The 19,424-nt window shown below is 41.7% G+C and overlaps 1 protein-coding gene across 8 annotated transcripts in view; it reads left to right on the forward strand.

Annotated features, from left to right (window-relative positions):
- The window catches only part of RTTN (rotatin), a 126,413-nt gene that overhangs the window by 93,114 nt on the left and 13,875 nt on the right, over positions 1 to 19,424 (forward strand). For 7 of the 8 annotated variants that reach the window (XR_012498703.1, XR_012498702.1, XR_012498704.1 and 4 more), the window contains exons 39-45: positions 797 to 934; positions 3,402 to 3,619; positions 10,083 to 10,188; positions 10,875 to 10,972; positions 12,004 to 12,081; positions 15,681 to 15,807; positions 17,993 to 18,195. Coding sequence is in view for 1 of the 8 variants with exons in the window: in XM_074339859.1 (XP_074195960.1) it covers positions 797 to 934; positions 3,402 to 3,619; positions 10,083 to 10,188; positions 10,875 to 10,972; positions 12,004 to 12,081; positions 15,681 to 15,807; positions 17,993 to 18,195 (968 nt within the window). In the remaining 7 variants the exon portion in view is untranslated. Of the gene's footprint in view, positions 1 to 796; positions 935 to 3,401; positions 3,620 to 8,661; positions 8,846 to 10,082; positions 10,189 to 10,874; positions 10,973 to 12,003; positions 12,082 to 15,680; positions 15,808 to 17,992; positions 18,196 to 19,424 lie in introns of those variants that run through there. The other variant, XR_012498708.1, reaches the window with a different exon arrangement.

Below are 19,424 nucleotides of genomic sequence, written 5' to 3' on the forward strand. Positions count from 1 at the left end.
GAGAAAACATGTCTAAAAGAATCTTACGGAGCCGATAATAACAAAATGGCTGAGAAACACGAGAACTGTTATAATCCAAGCTCCCTGGGTGGTACTGTTTTCAGGTGCCTCGTAGGTGCAGATGAACACGGAGGTGAGTCTTTGGTGTGCGTGGGGATGCAGTTTGACACAAGCTGGCAGATGTGGACGCAAAGGGCAGTCCTAAGACTGCGAGTGCCCTCAGCTCCCACTGGCCACGCACAGAGAAGGGCAAAGCTGTCCATACCTTAGAAGGATAATGGCTGCATCGTCAGCCCTGGGCAGAGCTGCAGAATCCTCTTTTGTATCAGTTTCCCTTGTGGGGCAATACTCTTCTTGGTTCTTCAAGGAAATTCTCTTCTGCCATGACCAGGGCACAGTGTGCTTTCCTCTCTCATCCCTGCTCAAAGTTGCTAGAGGGGATAAAGAAAACAGGAGAAACTTGACTTTTATAGAAATCACACAAGCATAGTTCTGAGGTTATGACTTAGTATTCAGTTTGTCACACTTTCTGTTTGTTATTGAATGTGATTTAATAAGAAGAGGATGTGTAAGTGTGTATTTATTTGTCTAAAGGAGGGTGGAGGGGAGATTTCTTTAAGAAACAATGGAAAAGTAATTGAAGTAAATTTTGGATTATGCTAAAAACATTTGTGTTCATTTGACAAGACATACCTCTTATTTTAAGTGTAATGAAGTGTCTGGTGAGTTTTGTGTTTTAAAAGGCTCTTTTTCTTCTTTGTGTTAATAACTTGAAATGTTTCGATTCGTTTTATAGATGTAGAGTTAATATCGGCATTTTATCAGACGTGGACACACTTATTTAACCTTCTGGCCACACTCCTGAGGAAAGCTGGTGCTGCCTCTCTCCCGTCGATTACCATGGGGCTGGCCAAACACTGGGTAGCAGTGATTGGTAAGATTCTCTTGCCAGGCTTGTGGTTTGTCTGCTAATAAGAAATAAAAGTTAAGATAAGCGTGATTTATGATTTTAGATAGAGTATATTCTCTAAAATTAAGTATTTACGGTATGGCATATAAAAGAGAAACCAGGTACTTGCTCTGAGATTTTGCAGTGCGCTTGAGGAGCCTAAAACGTGTAGTTTTGAAAAATTGAAACCCATTTCAAGATACCATAAAAACAGGTAAGAGAAGCCTGTGGTGTAATGATGATACGTATGACATTTTATAAAACAAGGAGGTCGATTTTCTTATGTTGGCGTAGAAACCAGTCTCTTTCTTCCCAGGTATGCGCTTACTGCGAGTGGGTGAATCCACATGTATCGGAGCCTGTGTACACGATGACATGGGAGGTTACAGTCAAAACAGTGTCTTGTCTCAAGACACAAGGATCTCCTTATAGCACAGAAATGAGTACAGTGTAGTTAATGATTGGTGTGTTTTCCGTGTACTAGTTGCCTGCTAGAATAAACAAATGATTATTTTGTAACATGATTTTTTAAGTGCCTTTAATTTTTCATAGTTATAAATTTTAGCATAGCAAAAAGCCTTTTTTTACAGCAATGTTTGTAAAAAAATGTATGTTACTTTTTTAAAATAACCAGTTTAAATGTATTCAGAATTGAGTTTTTTAAGTTTCACTAATTCACTATTCAGTTGACTTTTTCCCAATTTTATTTTATCATTTGGTCATTCTGTCAATTAGATGTATGATATATCTTATAACCAGAGTAAGAGTTATGAAGTAAGATTTATGGGGAAATCACAGGTTGAACAAGAAACAATTGTTAGGTAGCTGGGTATAGGAGTTCTGAGTTTATTCTAAAGGGAAATATATCCATTTAGAGATCATTATTTTGTTAAAAGAGATTAAAATGGAAAGAGATTGACTGAGTGATTGAAATTGAGATTTTCTTCTTGCATCATGTTGGGGAAGGCTAGTCTGTGAAGTAAGATGCTTTATGGGACCCATGGGACACCTCAGCCAACTGGTCACACTGGGTCCACTGCCTGTTTTGGTAAACCCAGTTTTATTGGAACATGACCACACTGATTCATTTACTTATTGCCCAGGGCTGCTATCATGTCACAGTGGTGGAGTTGAATACTTGTGACGAAGGCCTGTGACCCACAAAGCATGAAGTATTTATTTACTCTTTGGCTCTTTGCAGGAAAAAGGTGTTGACCCCTGATTTAAACCTGTTGACCCAACACTATTTTCCTAGTGATGAAATAAAGACATGTTAAATTCAAAATCTATACAACATGCACACAGTTTTATATAATAATGGTGCCAATCAAAAATAACCTACTACATAAACAGTTAGCTTTGATAATAGTCATGTTAATGAAAGCATAACTAATAAAAATGATCATTGATATTCCTTGCCATGGAGTTGTTTTTCGTTTTTATTTTTCATCCCCATACACCTCTAAAATATCATAGGGTCACTCTGTAACTTACGTTATCTATAACAATATTTTCTCAAACTTGACTAATATTTAGACATTTAAATGAACATAATTCTCCTGAAACCCCATGCTGACTAAATTATTTTTCTTCCATTACTTAAGAACATAAGAATTTCTATAACCTAAATCTAGGCAGAAACTCTCTGGTTATAACTCTAACACAAGTATGAATCCAAAATAATATATAAATAAAACAACAAAATTATAAACCAGTGCTATCAAATTAATAAAATTAATGTAATTAATGTTCTTTTGATTCATTGAGATCAGTGCTCACAACAGGAAATGAATGAGTGATTCAGTGCAGATTCTTTTGTACTGGTTTGCCTGTTCTTCCCGCTCGGTTATATTTGCAGTTCGGTTCATCACCACTCTCGCTCTGTCTCGGAGCTGCCACAACGCCATTGTTCCCTAGAGTGCCGACACTGCACACTAAGCCCCGTTTTCAGTAGTTTGCCATCAACTTGTGTGAAGCAGAGACACAATCACACTTACAAGGTGGTAATCTAGGTAATCCAGACTACAGTTACATTACTATTTTTTAGATTAGCACTGAAATAAAAATTAAGAAGTTGAAAACTCTAGAGACTTTGTAGATCCCAGTAGATCCCAGAGGGATCAATGCTCATCTGTACATAATCCTCTTATTTTGGGTCTTAGCCGATATCGTGTATATGTGCATTTGTACATGTGCGCGCGCGCGCGCGCGCGCACACACACACACACACACACACACACACACACACACACACCCACCCACACCTGTTCATATAAAAAAGAACTCATATAAAAAGGAAAATGAAATAGGTTGCTTGATTCAGTATGTTGTCTTAGTACTGTTTAAATTACCTTTAAACACTGGAGGTTATTCTTGTGATAATTGAACCACTGACTTGTATTATTTTGATGAAACTTTCAAACATTTACATATGGAATTCTTCCTCTTCTAGATATGTTGTGCAGTTGTGTGGGGCTGTCGACCACGTGCCCCTCCCTGTATACTGCCAGCCTGCAGTTCCTTTCTATTCTCTTGACTGAAGAAGCAAAAAGGTGTCTATGGGATAAGGATAAAACGAATTTATGTCACAGTCCAACAATAGCTTCACTTCTTGATAAAACTCAGGAAAATCAGAAATCTCTAGAACGATTTAATGAAGTAATTATTCAGGTATGTGATTTCTTGATTTTTTAAAACTTTCAGTGTTGGTCTTGTAAAAAATGTTTTTCAGTCATTTGAATTAAAAAATAATGCTCGTTTTGACCATTTACATACTAGAAGAGTATGTCAAGTTAAATGAACCATCTCCTCTCCCGTCTTATATCCCTCTGATATTGACCAGAATATGATGTAAAAATTCAAAATTAAATATTAATAATCTAAGTCCATCAGTTTATCAAAATAGTGTGTCATATCATGACCAAATTGGGTAGATTTCAGGAATGCAGGTATAATTAATAACTTACTGCCATTTTAAAGACAGTTTACATCTTTGAAAATGTGTTCACCTCAGTGACATTTAATTTATAGAAACGAGCTACCTATATTTAAGGTGGTTATGTATATAGAGGTAGGCAGACCTGCGTTGTCACACTTGTGAGAAAATGTCCCCTTTCCAAGCCCTGAGGCCTATTTTATCTAACTTATTTTTTTCACTCCTAAAATATGAACCAAGATTTTTGTTTCATCAAAAAACATTCTGAAATCACTAAAGTATTGTTATTTCATAAATAGATTAACAATAATAAAAAAAAAACCACAGAAATGTTTGCTAAGTTGCAGAATTATTTTTTACAAATAGGAATATTACTAGATTTTTTTTCTTTCTTTTTTGAAAGATTTTATTGGGGAAGGGGAACAGGACTTTATTGGGGAACATTGTGTACTTGTGGGACTTTTCTAAGTCAAATTGTTGTCCTTTCAATCTTGGTTGTGGAGGGCACAGCTCAGCTCCAGGTCCAGTTGTCATTGTTAGTTGCAGGGGGTGCAGCCCACCATCCCTTGTGAGAGTCAAGGAGTCGAACCCTCAACCTTGTGGTTGAGAGCCGGTGCTCCAACCAACTGAGCCATCTGGCCACCTGGGAGTTGAGCGGCAGCTCATTGACTTCATTCCAGTTGTGGAGGGCGCAGCTCGCTGACCCATGTGGGAATCAAACCTGCAGCCCTGTTGCCCAGAGCTCACGCTCTAACCAACTGAGCCACCCGTCCGCCCCTACTAGAGTTTTTTCAATATTCACAATCCTCCTTTTTTATAATCGTGTGGCTTCCTGATTTTTGTCTTCTCACTGAAAGGTGGAAAATGGTAGGCTTGTACATTGAAATTTGTTTCTGCATTTTACAGACAACGTTCTTCCTGGTCACTGACTTATAACTCTCGCTTTACTGCTCAGGATTTGGGGATTTTTGCCCTTTTCTGCCTGTGAAACTCGCGGCTGTACACCTCTTTCTGACCTGACCCTTTGTGCGTTTGCCCAGCAGCCCTGATGATGCTGGCATGCAGACACGGCTGGTAGAGGCCAGGACAGCTCCCCGGGCCGCTCAAACCTGCCTGAGCAAGTGGGCACAGGGTTCCCAGGGCAGTGTTGCCTCCCTGCCCAACAGATGGTAGTTGCTTTCCCAGCACTGATAAGATGTCCCCCGTCATTTTCTCCTCTGTCTCTAGCAGCTCCTTCAGAAGCTGGATCTGTAGGGATAAAAGTCCTCAAAGCATTTCTCGAAGTCACTTCTTGGGAGGCCAGAGCTTCCCAATAGCTACCACCCTATTCTCATTCACTGAGTTTTTCCTAGTTTAGTGCCCAAACCGGACACTGTCCCGTCTTCTCTTTCACCCTCAGAACATCAGGCTTTGTCCCCCCAGTGGTTGACTGAGCCCTGTTTTACACTTTAAGGAATACTGTAGGGAGAAAACTCAAATTCATGCCTTTGAAAAGCTCTCCCCCAGCCCCAATCCACAGTGTTACTAAGTTCCTAATTGGCTCTGGTGGAATGCTTATCTTCTGGGAGGGGCCTTTGCTCTCCTGGTGCTTTTCTCTTCAGGGAACTTAAATGAATCGTGGAGCCCCCATCCATTTCCTTCCCTCAGGGAGGCTGGTGCCTGCCCCCTCCCCACCTGGGCCAGAATGCCCAGCAGCTCTGGGAGCCAGACCACAGCTATGGCCATGGTTCCTGCAGCCAGTTCTGGACCTCGTGAAGTTTCCAGGCCTCCCTCCACTCAGGCCAAGCCACGGTGTCTGATTTCCCTCCTGCTTTATCTTGCTTGTTAGTGGTGCTGTGTTTCAAGGAACCACAGTTCAACTTGTGGTAAATGTGGGTCCATATAGGGATAACGAACCAGATTAAAATAGTGCATGTAGGAAAAACTGCTGCCGGGTTTTGCCGTGTTTACCTTGCCCTTATTTTGCCCTAATAGTTTACAATATTATTTATTATAAAAGTTATTGTCTATAATCTTTCTCTGTTACCTTCCTTGGCCCAGGAAAATGAGCCACAGGGTATCTCCGTGATTTTCCTAATGACTAGCTAATTTTCCTCTTCATTTATTCCAAATTGCAAAAGATAGAAAGTATTCTGTGTGAATATGGACACATTAACCAATTATTTATACTGTGTTTCCTAGTAAATCATACTCTTTTTGTTTATGGAAACAGGAGACTATGGACATACGATGTTTGTTAGAAGGGCACAGGCGAGTTTAAGACAAAGAAAGTAAAGATGGGAATCAGACCTGTGACACACTTGGGAGGAAATGTATGCCTAACGGAAAATGGGATACTCACTAATGAGCTTATTTGACTGCAAACACTGTGTTTTCTTTGCTCTGCCCTATATAAACGTGATATGTGAATTAATATATTATTAGACTACATTGAAGAGCCACACATTGTGTTTCTTAATATACGTCCATGAGGGCTATGGGTAGTGCCAGGTGTTATGCGAAGCAAAGTAAACTACAGTCTTTAAATTAGCAGAAGAGATAGTATTCCAAAATTGGTGCGCTTCAAAGGAATATTTAAATCCTCTGTAAAATGTGCTAAAACATGGTAGATGAGTGACCCCAGACATATCACTTAACCTCTTCTGATTCAGTTCTTCAGAATATAAAAATGAGAGGTCTGTGTGGCATTATTGCTAAGCTTCGGCTGGCTCCAAAATTCTCCCATCTCCTAATCAATTATTGTACTATAACTTCAATTAAGCTGTCTTGGCAGAGAATCTTTTCAATGGCTGCTTTACAGCATATCCTATTGGGGATACATGTTCAAAGTTTGCTTTTGATAGTTATATCTTAAATAATGTATAATTTTATTTTTTCATAATTCAGTTTTACAGGATTTGAATACTCTCTAAGAAACTATTAGCTGTGTTTTGACCACAAAATATTGAACACACTTGACTTAATGGTGATTTTGCCTTCCCTAGTGAGATACTCAATACGTTTCATTTGCAAATACGTAGAGATAATAAGATTAACACGATCATGATGAGTTTTGTCTGTAACTGAGATGTCGGGTTTTTACTCTTTATATTTGCTCTAATATCTAAGGATAGTAATGCAAGGAAACAAACTCTTATGTCCCAACTTAGGAGGTATATTTTGCATTAGTGTTTATTGAGTGGTAAAATTTCAAGAGTAAATAAATCTGTTAGAGATAAGGCGTAGGTACTTGAGATACTGCTGTGTTAATGAATGTTTACTGTAATTAAAGAGCCTCTTTATCTTAGTGCCCTTTGGAAAGAAAGCAGAAAGTCTTGACCTAGAATTCCAAGATCCCTTAGTGTACAGACGGGATTGGATTAAAGAGCCTAACATTTAAATTACATTGATCTTCTTATTTTCTTTCTACCTATGGTTAACACAGAGACATCTTGTGTCTTGCTCTGTATCCTCTGGATGCATTTTCTTGGTGCATCCTCCAGTAGCTAGTGGTCTGTGACTTCAGCTGTTAATAAGACGTGGGATCTTAGCCCCCACCTCCCGCCTCCAGGCTGCTCCCACTGGCTGCACAGCGCCTGCTCTGCACTGACGCTCAGACCTAATTTTCAGTCTGTGCTACGTGCTACATGGAAAACCATAGGAATTAAATTCTATGCTCTGAACTTCGGCATATGTTGAAAAGTGTGTGGATTTACTATAGGTCAGTCCTGTTTATTTCTTGTTTGTTTCTTTTTAGTTTGGGGCTTTCATGTCAGGTTTACCATGTATACAGTTTTATAAATTTTGTTAGCCAAAGTAGGGTACTTTCTCATTTTCCTCTTTGAGCTTATTGTTTACCAGTTTCCCTTCCGTGTCTCCAGATAACGTACTTATATTTCTCTAGCTGGGTTATTCAGTTTTGGACATGATCTGTTGATTTCCTACTGTGGAAAATGAGACTGTAACCATCTTTCCACCCCCCCAACCACAATGGGTTTCTTCTTATTACCCCAATGTTATATATCTTCACGTTGACTAGAGATTACACAGCATGTGGTGTTAAATCCGTGAAAGCAATATACACAATTGAACTGCGTCGCAATGTTTACATTTCTTTTTCTAAGCTCATGTTCTTTGCCAGCGATTGAATGTCCTCTCAGTGTATTTAGAAATGTCAGAACTTACATCAGCTCATCTCCCGGAAGAAGTCTCCCGGTTCCTTCTGACTGCTTGGTGCCCGGTGTCGTCCCGGGGTCCCGTTCACCTTTTTCCTGGGGAGTCCCTTTAGTCTGTACTGTTTCATGCCGTCTCCTATGTCCCATGTCTCCCTTTTGGTAGAGTCCGTCCTCCAGCAGCTTCCAAAGCCTGCAGAGGAGGCTTTTCTGAGATGGAGACGTCTGAGCATCCTCATCTACACTCATGTTTTAGAGTTGGGTCAAGTGAGCATTCTAGACTGGAGATCATTCACTTCAAAATTTAGAAGGCATTGTCTATTCCCTGTAACTTCTCTGGTTACTGTAGAGAATTCTGACACCGTCACGATCCCTGGTTTCTCTCTCCTGGAAGTTTTCAGAATTTTTTTTTTTGTCTCTAATGTTATACACGTTCCTGATGAAGTGCCTAGGTGTGGAATGGGTGTTTTTTTATCCCTTGTGCTGGGCTCTTTCCACTGTAATTACCTGACATTTCCTCCACTTTGTATGCTGTGTATGTTTGCAAGTCCTGTTAGGTTTGCTTCTTCCTAGAGAGTCTCTCTTTTCTTCTTTTTCCTCTATTTTTGTTTCTGTTTTCTGGTTAGGGGCTTCTCTCGGGTCTGGTCACCTTGGATGACTGCTGTATTCAAAACTGGGAGACTTACAGCAGGTTGGAAGCTGAGCATGAATGGAACTGGTCACCCGTAAACTGTACTGGGTCGTTCTATGACTGTCTCCTTGAGCTTCTCAGATTTCCTAGAGAAGAATTTCCCAACATCCTGAATGGAGGTAAAAACCCTCCTGTCAAGTGTTTTGCAGCAAAGTAGGAGAAGAGAGCTGGGGTATTAGGACTTAATTTGCACAATTTCACTTAATCCTTCCTGTTTTCAGTAGAATATACTCACCCACAAATGAGCTTGACATCTGCCAGCATAGACTCCTTCTAACTCATCCTCTTCAGAGACTGAACCTCCGGTCATTTTAAGGGTTGAGGAGGAAGAGTGTGTTGGCTGCACAGAGATTGGTGGGTGGTGGGCAGAATCTAGTCCTCTCACTGCTTTTCAGAGATGTTTCAAACAACCTCCCTTCACTGTCTGGGGGAGGTAAGACATGCAGATGCGATGTGAGGGTTTCACTGGGTCCTGATTCCAGTATACCAATTGTGGGAAAACATTTTTGAGCAAAACAGAAAATCTGAATTTGGACTGGATATTAGTTAATACCAAGAAATTTTGTTAATTATGTTAAGCATGATGTTGGCTTTATGGTTATATATACTGGAGTGTGCCACTTTAAAATACTTCAGCCAAAAATATTTAAAAAGACAGTATGGAGGTTTGTTACTCTGTTTTCTCTGCTCTTATAACATATTTGGAATTTTTTTATAATGAAAAAAATTTTAAACTCATAAATTCAAATGCATAAAGGAAATATATCAAAATATATCAGTAGTTTCAAAATTACAAGTAATTTTTCATTTACGTTAGAGTAAAAAAATTAAGAAATAATGCTTTTTTGAAAAATGTATCACATGACAGGTAAGTGTTACTACAGAAATGAAAGATGGACAGAACCAAATCACCTGAGGTACAGAGGTATATTGGGTGGAAACCGAGGGAGGGGAATGTGTCTCAAGAAGAAGAAAGGAGTAATTTGATGACGGTTCTCCTGCTCAGCAGTTTTCCAACTGCTAAAGTTGGAAATAAGTTAAAGATGTGTGTGTATATTCTCTGGTCAGTTTGAGTAAGTGCAGGAACTTGCTCTGTGTTATACTAAAATGTAGCTTTTTTCTTTATATGATGAGTCTTTGAGACTGATTGTTGGTCTTAGCCATATTGTAAGTTTCTTAGTCAGTCTTATCCACACAGAGCATTCTTAAATCTGAATGATTGACCAGATTCCAGTGGGTTCCATGGACTAGTCTAAACCTAGCAATACCTTTTAAATAGAACACGTCTCTTATTCACAACACTCTTGCTTCCGAGTAAGCTTTCCTTCAAGGCAGTTTGATATGTATTCTTTGCAGAGCTATGAAGGGAAATCCGGCAGAGATACTCTGAAAAGAGTTGCTGCGAATGCACTGCTGTCACTCCTGGCGGTCAGTAGAAGAGCCCAGAAGCTCGCTTTGGAAGGTGAGCCGCACGACGGATGCGTCAGATGCTTTTGTGGTCTGTTTTCAGCTCAGAGACTTTACTGCTTGTTCATTTTAGTTTTCTTTGGACTCAAAATGTAAAAAACCTTATACTCTCAGGGTCGCTAAAAGTAGTCAAATGTATTACTTCTAAAATAAAAAGATACATGTAGATTATTTTTGTGCAATGATTGCTGCTGTAGAGAATGTATATCTAAATGTTATAGAGGCTTAAAAACATCACTTAATTCTATAAAAATTAAATCTTAATAACCACGCGCACATGTGGCATACCTGAAAAAGAACATAGTTTTCATAGTAATAACAATAGATGGTCCTATATTGTTATATAAATTTCCCCCATAAAGTGTTCTAATTTCTCATCTGGAATCAGAGTAACAGCAACGTCAGGTCCATTAGTTTCAGTTGTGATTTGCTCCTCCAACAAACTGTGTGCCTCAAAATGTAACTTAGATGTTGGGAGGATTGTACGAACCTGAAAACAAGTAGGTTTTAGCATTTTTGGTTCTCATACAGTTTTTCCTCTGGTTCGTTAATCTCACCGAAAATACGAAAATGAAGTTGGTCAGAAATGTAAAACATTTTTTTGAGCGTGTGATCGCTGCATGTGGTTTGGACTGACTTGGAGATGGGGTTTCCTTTGATGGTGTTGGTGTTGCTTCTTAGCGGCCCTGATAGACAGCTGCATGGAGCGGATGAAGCATGTTAACGCACAGCTGAGCCTGGACACTCTGAGGCCTGGGAAGGCCGCGCTCAGGAAGAAGGTGAGCAGCGGGGACTTTTGGGACGGACGGAGGGCCACTCCCAGATGGTCGCTGTCATGTCCGCACGCTTGTGAACGACCGATGTGGGGTTGACACGAGGGCCTGATTTAGAAGAAAGGCAGCCAGAGACGTTAACAGGCTTTCCGCATGAGCACGTTGGGGTCGGGGTTGTGTGGGTGTGTCTTAGTTCTCCTGTGAATGACTTTAAATGAAAGGTGTATGTTACATGTTGGTTGTTAATAAACAGTCTGGGCCAAGTGCTGCTGTAAACATCTCATGTTTATTATCTGACGCACACTCAGGACAATGCAGTCCTTTAACTGGTAATTCATAAAGCCAGTATTTGCCCAGAGCTGGGCGGTTGATTCTTTCCTTCTGTGACTTCTGAATGTCTCTAGCATTGAGTCTGCTGGACTCATGTTCATGGAAACTGTAAATAACACAGTTTTTATGTAAAGCAGTGGTTAATAATAGTAACTATGGTTAAAAAGACCCGCCACACAGGCTTACTGGGAAAATGAATGTGCATGCGTGTTTCTATGTACATAGCGCAGGCCATAGAGCAGTGATCTGTGCCATAACTAGTTTCTGCTGCATTTGATTGGTAACCAAGAAAAAGCCATATTAATAATTTCATTGACGCAGGGGGTCACATGTTTTTCAGTTTCTTTTCTTGCCTCTTTTCCTCTCTTGGCAAAGGCCCTTCATCACTGAGAAAGAAAGCAGCTCCTGATGTGATTGAAAAACAGTCAGCACCTGCCTCACTTTATAGAGATGAAACATGGAGCTTGTAATGTATCTCAGTTCCTCCATGCTTGATAGAACAGAGATAGCTTTTTCGCGGTGGCTGCGCTTCTTGAGATATGCTCATCTTTCAGAGATCATTAGCTTGTCAGTCCACTCCCAGTTATGCTGTCCAGGCGCAGAGAGCATGGCTCACTGTCATGGGACCCAGAGGAAAGGAACAACTGTCTGTAAAAAGAGGGATATGCCATGTGTTCACATCTTTCACCTGCTTTTTGTTTAAACAGGAGGATGGTTTTATTAAAGAGTTAAGCATTGCCATGCAGCTTCTAAGAAACTGTCTTTATCAAAACGAAGAATGTAAGGTAAGTAGAGTTCCTTCTCCAAATGTTGACAGCGGTGCTGGCACTGAGCACTTTAATTTCCGTGTGAGATAATGTAGGAGGGAAAATGGAAACCTTTGGATTTTGTTTTAGATGCGCAGTTGATTGTTCCTCAGACCCAGTGTTAATTCTCACAGTCAGTGCACTTAACCTAGTTATTCTTCAACGCTGGTGCCGTTTCTTGTTTCAGTCAGCGTGTTTGCTTTGTCCCTGAACCTGACTTTGGGCAGCTCAAGCTTGGAGCCTCTTTCTGCTCTTCAGCTTTTCTACGAAGGTGGAATGGATGGCTGTGTGTGTCTTTCGAGGCAGGGTGTTTTCAGAGGTGGTTGTCAGACAGCTGTCCACGGGGGTAAGTGCAGGGGTCTGTGTCCATGAGGAAAGAACGCGAGTGTGTCAGAGTGCCCTCCATTCTTGCCGAGCGTGGCCCCGTCCATCTCAGGGAGCCAGGCTCCACTGCCAGCTCTGCCCGCTCCCGGGGCCCCTGCGCTCAGCCCCTCTGCCTGGGAACCACGGGCGTGTTTTGCGTTGTCTGTGAGCTTTGATGCCGTCATTTAAATCACTGCGTTAACACCGTTACACAGGATATGACGTCTGGAACACTTGGATTTGCTTGTCGCAGTATTACAACACTTTTGAAGCACTGATTTTCACACAAATAATGTAGAACATGAGTAAGACAAAAAGAAATGATAAAAGCTCCCTTTAAAAAAAATTCTTACCCCTTTTGCTTTTACTTGTGATAAAACTGGAAAAAAATGTACTGTCTCTACAAATAAATATCTTGAACACATATTCCTTAAACTGTGTTAAATGATTTGTGCAAGACGTATGACTAACAATTTATATTTCAAAACAGTTTGATGGGAATTAAGTATTTATACATTTCATTAAAATTCCCCATGTATGAACTTTTTACTCAGAATATTCTATCATTTACTAAATTTATGATCCCTTATGCTAAATAGTATCCTAGTGACTGGATACAGTTAATATTTTTCCATGACACCTTACTACTCAGGGAATACTCTGGAACACTGTTGTTGTTTTTTTTTAAACCAACAATATTTCATTTATTTATTTTTAAGCTTTTATTAAATAATACAGCTAACTGGAACACTTTCTAGGTAGGATCTGCTTCTCTAGGTTTATGAGATGCATGCTTGGGTACTGGTTATAAATGTAGTGTTCACGTTTGTAACACATGAGATGTCTATAAAAGTGTAATCTCTCAATCAATCAAAGCATTTCTGCATTTCCAAGTTGTTGATAAGGAGTAAATCCAAAGAAGAATGTTTAGATTGCTCTTGAGTACAAATGCAGTCTGATGGGGCAAAGATTCTTAATTTCTTTTTCTGCTCCCACTTACCTGAGCTTTATGACGCACTCCCATTACTCGTTGTTGGTCCCTCTTGTGGAAAGTCACCGAGTAACCCACACCTACACCGTCCCAGTGTCTGTGTTTGTGTGACATTGAGGAGTTTTCATACTGGGAAGATCCTGGTGGCTGTGAGTTAATGAATTGAATGCTGGGTAAGGTTAGAGGTAGGCAAGCAAGGTCCAGGCAAGAGGTGAGGAGACCCTAGCCAGGGCAGGTGGAAAGCAGAAGGAGGGGAGAGTGAATCTGAGATATGGAGGAGAAGGCAGAGAAATGTGGAATAACTTCCAGGCTCTAGTTTAATGCAAGAGTGCCTAATAGAGCAGAGCGTTAAGTATGAGAGAGCCTAATGTTTGGGTTTGCATGTTAGCATGAAGTGTCTGGGATATCCCGGTGGAAAATGGCTGGTACTCAGTAGATTACATAGATCTGGGGCTTGGAGGGGTGAAACAGGGTATTACTGTGTTTCCCTGAAAATAAGACATAGCCAGGCCCTCGGCTATAATGCATCTTTTGGAGCAAAAGTTAACATAAGACCCGGTCTTATTTATAAAACGGGGTCTTATGTTAATTTTTGCTCCAAAAGACGCATGAGAGCTGATGGTCCAGCTACGTCTTATTTTGGGGGAAACAGGGTAGGAGTTATCAGCGTATAGATAGTGTTTGTGGCTGTGACTATTGTTGAAATTCCCCAAGAGAGTATCTAGTGAAAGCCTAGGTCAGGTCCTTGGAAAATACAACTCATATTTAAGAGAAGGCATCAAACCACTGAGAAGAAAATGCTGGAAAGAGTTTGGAGATGACCCAGGATAGAGGGGCTCCATGGAAGTGAAGAAAAAGAGACCTTCTATAGATGCCACAGTTCCTGAAGGTCTGGTAACTGCAAAGATAGGAGTGGTCTTCCCAGCACTGTCAGGGCAGACAATAAATTTAAGCCGACAATTAAATATGGGATGGGAAATGAAAACAGTAAGAGTATTCGTTACAGAAGCTTAATCATTGAAAAGCAGAGTTAATAATTTAGGATGCACAGCACTAAAGAAAGTTAGTCTGTGTGTTTGTCTCCTCACCTGTAAACGGCTTGAGTGTAAACAGAAATGAGCAAGCTGGGGGCTAATTACTAAAGAGACAGGAGGAAAAGCACTAAGGGACAGACCAGCCTCCCCGAGGGGGCGAGCGGGCATGTGTTCCAGAGCCCAGATGGACATACAGGTGTCCAACGAGAGGAACAGCTGCCCTCACTGCTGGGCGGGAGGCTGAGTGGGCGGAAACACAGGCAAACTCTGGACAGAGTGGGAGAGGAGAGAAGGAGCACACGTCATCGTTTCTGTCTTCTCTGCGGAGCCGGAAGCAAGCCGTCTGCCACAGTTGCAGGGCTGTGTTCAAGCTTGGGGGGCAGGGGAGGCGAGGGGAAGGACTTTGGGAATAACTCTGGGAATGACTTCTGGGCTCGTGGAGAGTGTGGGGAGCTTGGGGAAGGGCTCTCCATTCTCTTCTGCCATTGATGCTTCATAAAACCGTGCAGGGCCCACAGGTGTTCCGTGCCCGTGGGTCTGCAAATTGTCTTTCGTTTAAAATCGCTGCATTTATTGCAGGTAGTTATAGCTTTATCTGTAATATTGTCCACGTGGTAACTGATCTGCGTAATAGAGACTACGAGTTACTTAATTCATTGATTTAATATCACATTTTGACTGAATTTTTCTATATTCAAATTATTTAAAAACAGTAATCTTCCTCTGATGGATCTTTTTCTGTCTGTCCACATGTACCAGCTATATGTACACACATATACACACAGGGAGAGAGGGTGGACCGGAGAGCTCAGAGTTGATGGGGATCTTGAATTAACCAGAAAACCCCGTTTCTTAACCATATCAGAGCATTTACCGTTTATTCAGTGTGTGAGCTAGCCCTGTCTTGCTTTGACTTCCATGTTCAGAAGCTGGTTTTCTACATTCTTACCTAAGTCGTATGTCCTGGCCACCCCTGTGTGGCAGGGACTTCCTGACACTGGCCAGGCTCACCTGGCAGCTGGGCAGGGTGCTCAGACCGCCCAAGGGGGTGGGTGGCAGCTCGCACTGACCAGAACTAAGACAAACTCAGTTTTTTCTCCTTGTGTTCATGACGATGGTTTTGGCTTTGATTCTAATTTTACATTTGCGTAGAGTCAGACTCAGGCTGTCCTTCTTTCCTTCCTGTGCAGGAAGCAGCCCTGGAAGCCCACCTCGTCCCCGTCCTGCACTCGCTCTGGCCGTGGCTTCTGATGGATGATTCACTGATGCACGTTGCCCTGCAGCTACTTTGCGTCTATACTGCAAATTTTCCCAACGGTAAGTAGAACCCAGTACTGCCTTCCAGTCGTATAATATACTCAAATGCCAATTTTATGCAATGTTGTTAAAATGGACTGGATAAGAGTGAAAATTATGATGGTAAGGCCTTAAAAACCAGGTAAAGGTTAAAACTCATAGATTGTAGAGCAGCACACTGGCATGATGAAAGGTGGTTCTGGAGACTGTTGGTTTGGTGATAGCTGGCATCATTGGGGTGCCTCTTTCACTCATTCATCTGACAGACATTTTCTTGAGGACCTACTGTGGGCCTTGCATGTTTAGAGGCCAACAGCTGAGAGTGAGCACAGAGAAGGGTGATTTGGGCACAGAGGTGATTTGAGGAGAGAGGAGAAGGCGTGAAAGGGCTGCTGGAGTGGAGGGAAAAAGCAAGCCTGCTAGGGAGATGAAATAGGTCTGCTGGTGGTGTTAATTTCCCATTGAAAACTCAGAGTGATACAAACGCCAGTTATAAAAACAGCCACGGGGCATCGGGTACAGCCCAGGGTATCTAATCGGTAAGATTGTAATAACTAGGTACCGTGTCAGTGGGTACTGGGCTCACTGGGGTGATTGCTTCGTAAGTTATATTCATGTCTAACCACTGTGCTGTACACCTGAAACTAATGTAATGTGGTATGTCCTCTGTCATTGAGAAATGTAAAAAACTTAGAAAAAACAAAACTCAGGGGCATAAATTTAAGGCTTAACTGGTCTGCAGGTGTGTGTGCTTTCCGCCAGCAAACTCAGCAGCTTAGCACCTGGGCTCTCCAGTATAGCGACAGATGACAGAGAAAGGGCTGGACCGGGAACAGGTCAGGGCCCATGTCGCCAGTCCCCTGCCTGTGCTGGCTTCAGCTTCCTCCTGGTGGTTGGGCACCGGCCTTGGCCTCCACTCGGGAGCTGTCCATTTCTGTAGCCCCTCAGCTGTGTCCGGCCTGGATGACCTGACGTCAGCAGTCCTTCAGGCTCCTGACGCCGCTGAGCTGGCACTGCTGGGTGTGGCATGCAGCACAGTGCAGGCGCCTTGTGCACCCCCTGCTGCTGCACCGTCTGTCCCCACCCCCCCAGGCAGCGCCCCCCCCCCCCCAAGCGTTACATCTGCACATGGTTCTTCTCTACCCCGCCCTTCACTCCTTAGTTAACGGTTTAGGGAAATAAGGAGAAAAAAGAATCAGTTGCTAAGTACTGAGCAGAGGAAACGTTTAGTATCTACCTTTTGAAACTATTATCTATGTTACTTTTATTCTTAGAATTGATGTAACTACTAGAATGTGATGAGGTTACTAAATGGAGGAAGAAACTTTCTACCCTCCTGTCTGGTTTGTTTGCAAGCAAAATCGCATTGTTAGTGACAGTTTCAAGTAATACTGTGCGCATACAGCGGTATTTGGATACTTTTATATAATGTGAGCACAAGAAAGCTCACTGTATTTATTTGTGTTTACTGTGTTTTGTGAGTTTATTTTACAGAATGTATTTGATTCTAATCTAGTCATACTTGAGCTGGCCGGCCTCTGCTGCATGGACTTCCCCAAGTTAAGCACAGCTTGGGTTTATATTCCAATACACTCGCGTGCGTTTCTAACTCTTCTGTGATTATCCTTCTCCCTTGGTAAATCCCCTGTGGTTTAATATACTGAGAAGACACTAGACTTTGGAAAACCAGTGGACGCCACTGCTGGTCGTTGCTTCTTGTGAGCTGTGTGACCTTGAGCAAGTCACTGACTTCTCTGAGCTCTGTACCTTCATCTGGAGCATGTGGCTGGTAGCATTTGCCCATCCTCCCACCCCAGAATTATTGTTCCTTATTTTTTTTCCCCTTTGTAAAATGAAGGCATTAGATCAAGTTACCTCCCATTTCTAAAATTCTGTTCTTCTATATAGGCCTTTAATTAGGTGTCTTCTTTAGGAACTATTAAAAAACCTATTATGCTTGTTTTATTATTTAAAAAAAAATAAACCTAGTGTTTTTCAATGCTCTATTGTGGTCATTAGGCCGTTAGTGAGGACCGTCCATCCCTTATGTTGAACGTGCTCATCACCAGTAGCCTTCGGTGCTAATTTGCAGTTCACAGGTTAACAGCCAAGTCGTCGGATACACTGATAGGCTTTGCCACTTTGGGTCTTTTTTAACTAAGCAGTGAGACTGAGAAGACCTTGTGATAGGCTGTTCTTTTTCAAGGTTGCAGTTCTCTTTGTTGGTCAAGTTCTGGACAGTATCCTGTGCAAGCTGTCGGCAGAGGCGCGTCCGGCAGCTCCCTGATGCTGTGTGTGCTGAGGCTGGCCTCCCAGACGCCACTCGAGAACGCTGCCGTGCAGCACGTGGCTTTCCTGTGTCTGTCAAACTTGGCCTTGTCTCACGACTGCAAAGGAGTGATGCAGAAAGTAAGTACTGAAACTTCCTTCACATCATCAAAAGGATAGTAAAATACTTCCAATCCAGGATATATGTGAAGCACCTAGAACTCATTTTCTAGGATTAATTTATTATGATTTCAAGACATTTTATTTTAAAGGATTGTAAAAGGATTAAGAGCTTCACTTTGTTTGAAGCCAGCTGGGACATGACCCATGACAAGTGACAGAAGATAGAACACGATCAAACCATTTCTTTTAGTTTGTCTTCTTAGCTTTGGATTATATTTTATCACTCTCAAAAATGAGTGTTTTAGAAAGACAGCTGTCTTCCGCTTATTTGAAATCATAAAAGTAATATATTGGCCTTTAAACAAGACCACACTGAACAGTTACAATTTCAGTTCCATTTACATTGTCAAAGTGGTTTGTGAACTCCAATCACAGCCCTTTTCTCCATGTTAGACCTAAGTTCTTTACGGCGCCCAAACTCAACTTCCTATCACTGATTTTATCTTAGGGTACTTCACAAGGGAGTGGCTGGTTGAGTCAAATTCTAGTACAGCTATTCAGTTAGACTGTATTTAGGTGTGTGTCAACAGAAACCCTAATTTGGAAGGTCCCTTAAAATTTTAATGATTAGATTACCTATTACGTCCTAGAACATGGTTATTTGAGAACTTCTCTTTCTTTCGCATAAAGGCCAAGATAAATTGCAAAAGTTTGCAGTATTCATAAGAATTGAGTGTCCTTTTCCTCTGCTGCTGCATCTCCACCCCCACCGTGCAAAAAGCAAACAAACAAAAAAAGCAACAAAACACTTTGAGGGCAATCGCCAAATAAATAGCAGTCTTACTCAGGGAAGATCTTTTCAGTGCTGTGTTGGAGCTAGCTCATGTTGGCTCAGGAGTGTCGGCGTTAATTTCAGGAATTTTGGAAGCCGGTTGACATCACGGTGGTGTCTTGAAATCAGCCATAGTGATAGTAGTCACACTGTGTTAATTGGCAAAAGGTGCAAATCAGGGCTGACTGCTCTCACTGGAGCTGGCCGGGTACTTACCAGCACATGGCTGATGTCTTCTTCGTGTGTGTGTGTGTGTGTGTGTGTGTGTGTGTGTGAGAGAGAGAGAGAGAGAGAGAGAGAGAGAGAGAGAGAGAGAGAGAATGAGAGAGAGAGAGAGAATGAGAGAGTGAGAGAGAAGGAGAGAGAGAGCACACCCAAACAGGGGCAGGGGCAGTGCTCACGGCCACTTCCTTCC

This window comes from Rhinolophus sinicus, linkage group LG09, assembly GCF_036562045.2.
Source record: "Rhinolophus sinicus isolate RSC01 linkage group LG09, ASM3656204v1, whole genome shotgun sequence".
Lineage (NCBI taxonomy): Eukaryota > Metazoa > Chordata > Mammalia > Chiroptera > Rhinolophidae > Rhinolophus > Rhinolophus sinicus.